Source organism: Myxine glutinosa, chromosome 1 (assembly GCF_964187855.1).
Source record: "Myxine glutinosa chromosome 1, kmMyxGlut1.1, whole genome shotgun sequence".
In the NCBI taxonomy this organism is placed as follows: domain Eukaryota; kingdom Metazoa; phylum Chordata; class Myxini; order Myxiniformes; family Myxinidae; genus Myxine; species Myxine glutinosa.
In genome coordinates, this window is record NC_136261.1 from 393,882,931 (window position 1) to 393,886,642 (window position 3,712).

Consider the following 3,712-nt stretch of genomic DNA (forward strand, 5'->3'; position numbering starts at 1 on the left):
CACTTTCAGAGCACTTTTATGCGAGCACTCCAGAGTGGGTTGCACGATGGAAGTTCAAGCTTCGTATGGAAATAAAATCCTTGTCACATCCTTGTCATCATTTGTAAGGATGGTCTCGTTGGTTGTTATCTCCATAGGCAGATTTTAGGAGGTGGTAGGCAGGTCTCCCAGAACTCAAAATCTCCACCTCCTTTTACGGTAAAGGACTATTATTCAAGAACCAGTTTGTGAAACATAATTCTCATAGCTTTGGTCCAAGGGCTATTTTTAGAATCCTCACTGAAGCTCTGACAGCCTCCACCTGTAGATTATTTGTCCTGATATTTCCTGCCAGGGACATATTCCTTTTTAAGAGCTCAGTTAGGGTTTTCTTGATCATCCGGATTCCCAGTTGCTCCGATGATCACAGGTACAATTTCAAGTTTCTTCAATTTCGAAACCCTCTTAACCTCATTTGTCATGCCCTGGTATTTCAATTTTTCAGCTCTCCTGTATGGACCTTCATATGCATTGTCAAATCGCCTTTTTGAGAGAAGCCTTTATCACATATCGGGCATTTGTTAGATCGCTCTCCTCTATGGATCTTCAAATGTAATTTCAATTTGCCTTTTTGAGAGAAACCTTTATCACATATTGAGCATTCATGAGGATACTCTCCTGTATGGATCCTCATATGTAATTTCAACTTGCCTTTTTCAGAGAAACCTTTATCACATATCGAGCATTTGTAAGGTCGCTCTCCTGTATGGATCCTCACATGTAATTTCAATTTGGCTTTTTCAGAGAAACCTTTATCACATATCGAGCATTTGTGAGGATACTCTCCTGTGTGGATCATCATGTGAAATTTCAATTCATATTTTCGAGAGAAGCTTTTATCACATATCGAGCATTTGTCAGGTCGCTCTCCTGTATGGATCCTCATATGTAATTTCAATTTGCCTTTTTCAGAGAAACCTTTATCACATATCGAGCATTTGTAAGGTCGCTCTCCTGTATGGATCCTCATATGTAATTTCAATTTGGCTTTTTCAGAGAAACCTTTATCACATATCGAGCATTTGTCAGGTCGCTCTCCTGTATGGATCCTCATATGTAATTTCAAAATGCCTTTTTGAGAGAAACCTTTGTCACATATCGAGCATTTGTGAGGATACTCTCCTGTGTGGATCATCATGTGAAATTTCAATTCATATTTTTGAGAGAAGCTTTTTTCACATATCGAGCATTTGTCAGGTCGTTCTCCTGTATGGATCCTCATATGTAAATTCAATTTGCCTTTTTGAGAGAAACCTTTGTCACATATCGAGCATTTGTAAGGTCGCTCTCCTGTATGGATCCTCATATGTAATTTCAAACTGACTTTTCGAGAGAAATCTTTATCACATATTGAGCATTTGTGTGGACGCTCTCCTGTGTGGATGATCATATGCCTTTTCAATTCGCCTTTTTGAGAGAAATCTTTATCACATATCGAGCATTTGTAAGGTCGCTCTCCTGTATGGATCCTCATATGTAAATTCAATTTGCCTTTTTGAGAGAAACCTTTGTCACATATCGAGCATTTGTGGGGTCGCTCTCCTGTATGGATCCTCATATGTAATTTCAATTTGCCTTTTTCAGAGAAACCTTTATCACATATTGAGCATTTGTGTGGTCGCTCTCCTGTGTGGATGTTCATATGCCTTTTCAATTCGCCTTTTTGAGAGAAATCTTTATCACATATCGAGCATTTGTAAGGTCGCTCTCCTGCATGGACCATCATATGTAATTTCAATTTGCCTTTTTGAGAGAAACCTTTATCACATATGGAGCATTTGTTGGGTCGCTCTCCTGTGTGGATCTTCACATGTAATTTCAAACTGCCTTTTCGAGAGAAATCTTTATCACATATCGAGCATTTGTAAGGTCGCTCTCCTGTATGGATCCTCATATGTAATTTCAAACTGACTTTTCGAGAGAAATCTTTATCACATATTGAGCATTTGTGTGGACGCTCTCCTGTGTGGATGTTCATATGCCTTTTCAATTCGCCTTTTTGAGAGAAATCTTTATCACATATCGAGCATTTGTAAGGTCGCTCTCCTGCATGGACCATCATATGTAATTTCAATTTGCCTTTTTGAGAGAAACCTTTATCACATATGGAGCATTTGTTGGGTCGCTCTCCTGTGTGGATCTTCACATGTACTTTCAAACTGCCTTTTTGAGAGAAATCTTTATCACATATCGAGCATTTGTAAGGTCGCTCTCCTGTATGGATCCTCATATGTAATTTCAATTTGCCTTTTTGAGAGAAACCTTTATCACATATGGAGCATTTGTTGGGTCGCTCTCCTGTGTGGATCTTCACATGTAATTTCAAACTGCCTTTTCGAGAGAAATCTTTATCACATATCGAGCATTTGTGGGGTCGCACTCCTGTATGGACCATCATGTGTATTTTGAGGTAACCTGTTGAAGCAAAATCCATTCTGCACACATTACACTTATAACGTTTTTGCCTTTCTACAACGTTTTTCTGTTTGTTTAATTTAATATTAATCTTGGTGTTGCGAGGCCCAGACATGGACTTGTATTTCATCGAAAGTGATTCTTGATTTTGTGATTGTTTCTTCAAAAAAGGCTTCTTCATCACTGTCAAGCTGTGAATGTACCTTATTTGTCCCATATTACTTCTGGATTGTTCTACTGAAACAAAGAACAACATTTTTTTGTGTCAAAATCAAAATGTGAAATATTTAACACATTTCCAAAAAATAGATATTTTCTCAACACAAATATTTCCACTCACCTGTTTCAACACACGAAGCACTTCCGTTTGTCATGTGAATATCATCTGAACCTTCCTTTGCAGAAGCAAATCTTGAATCTTCTGTGACAGATGAATCGTTATTGTGTTGTCTGCCTTCCACATTTACAGGATAGATATCACCTGTGTACAAATCAGCGTCAGTCTTTTGCAGGGAAATGAGATTGAGAACAATCTCGGGAGTCCATAGAACATGTTGCGCCATGGAATGGATACACTCAACCCCTTTATTCCGACCCCGTTTGATCCGGAAATCTCACGATCCGACCAAAACATCCAGGGAAGATATTTCCGCCATTCACTTTATCCCTCTCATCCAGAAATCGCACTATCCGACTCGGGCAGGGGAAATGCATTACAAAACCATCAAAACACGTAAAATGGTCTCTATAATCCGATAAACAACACAGTCAATTAGCCTTCACCAGGCACCATGATCTGATTGCCTAATCAGCAATGCACCGGCGTGGAGGCATGCAAACACTAGTGGTGGTTCGGAATAATATATTTACCGAGACGGTAAGTCATTAGCAACTGGGCTGAGATGGACTCCTAACCAAAATAAACTGTCATCGTTTGATCTCACAAAACACCATTTTTGTCAAGTTTATGATCAAAGGTCCATCAGGGATTGCAGTGGTAACAGTGCAACAGATCAAGGCCACTCATAGTTAACATATGCAAATATGCTGGGTCACAATGATACAGTGGAGCAATCGATGTTCTTCAGCAATTAATGACCAACGTGAAACCATCTAACGGGCAGTGAGATGGGGTAATTTCTCTATTCCTGTCTATAAAAGGGAGGGAATTCTGTCCCTTCATCATTCCAACTTTGCAAACAGACAAAATGTCACGACCGCCGACGAAAAGAGCCAGACTTGAAATCACTGCAGGAAG

The 3,712-nt window shown here is 39.4% G+C and overlaps 1 protein-coding gene across 1 annotated transcript; it reads right to left on the reverse strand.

The window, feature by feature from the left end:
* Nucleotides 1–356: 356 nt before the first annotated feature.
* On the reverse strand, nucleotides 357–3,017 carry LOC144893671 (uncharacterized). The gene is made up of 4 exons (XM_078784948.1): nucleotides 2,936–3,017; nucleotides 2,557–2,691; nucleotides 822–2,385; nucleotides 357–489 (listed from the first exon to the last, which is right to left on the reverse strand). Exons 1-4 carry the CDS (start codon nucleotides 3,015–3,017, stop codon nucleotides 357–359), a joined length of 1,914 nt encoding a protein of 637 aa, XP_078641074.1.
* Nucleotides 3,018–3,712: the final 695 nt, after the last annotated feature.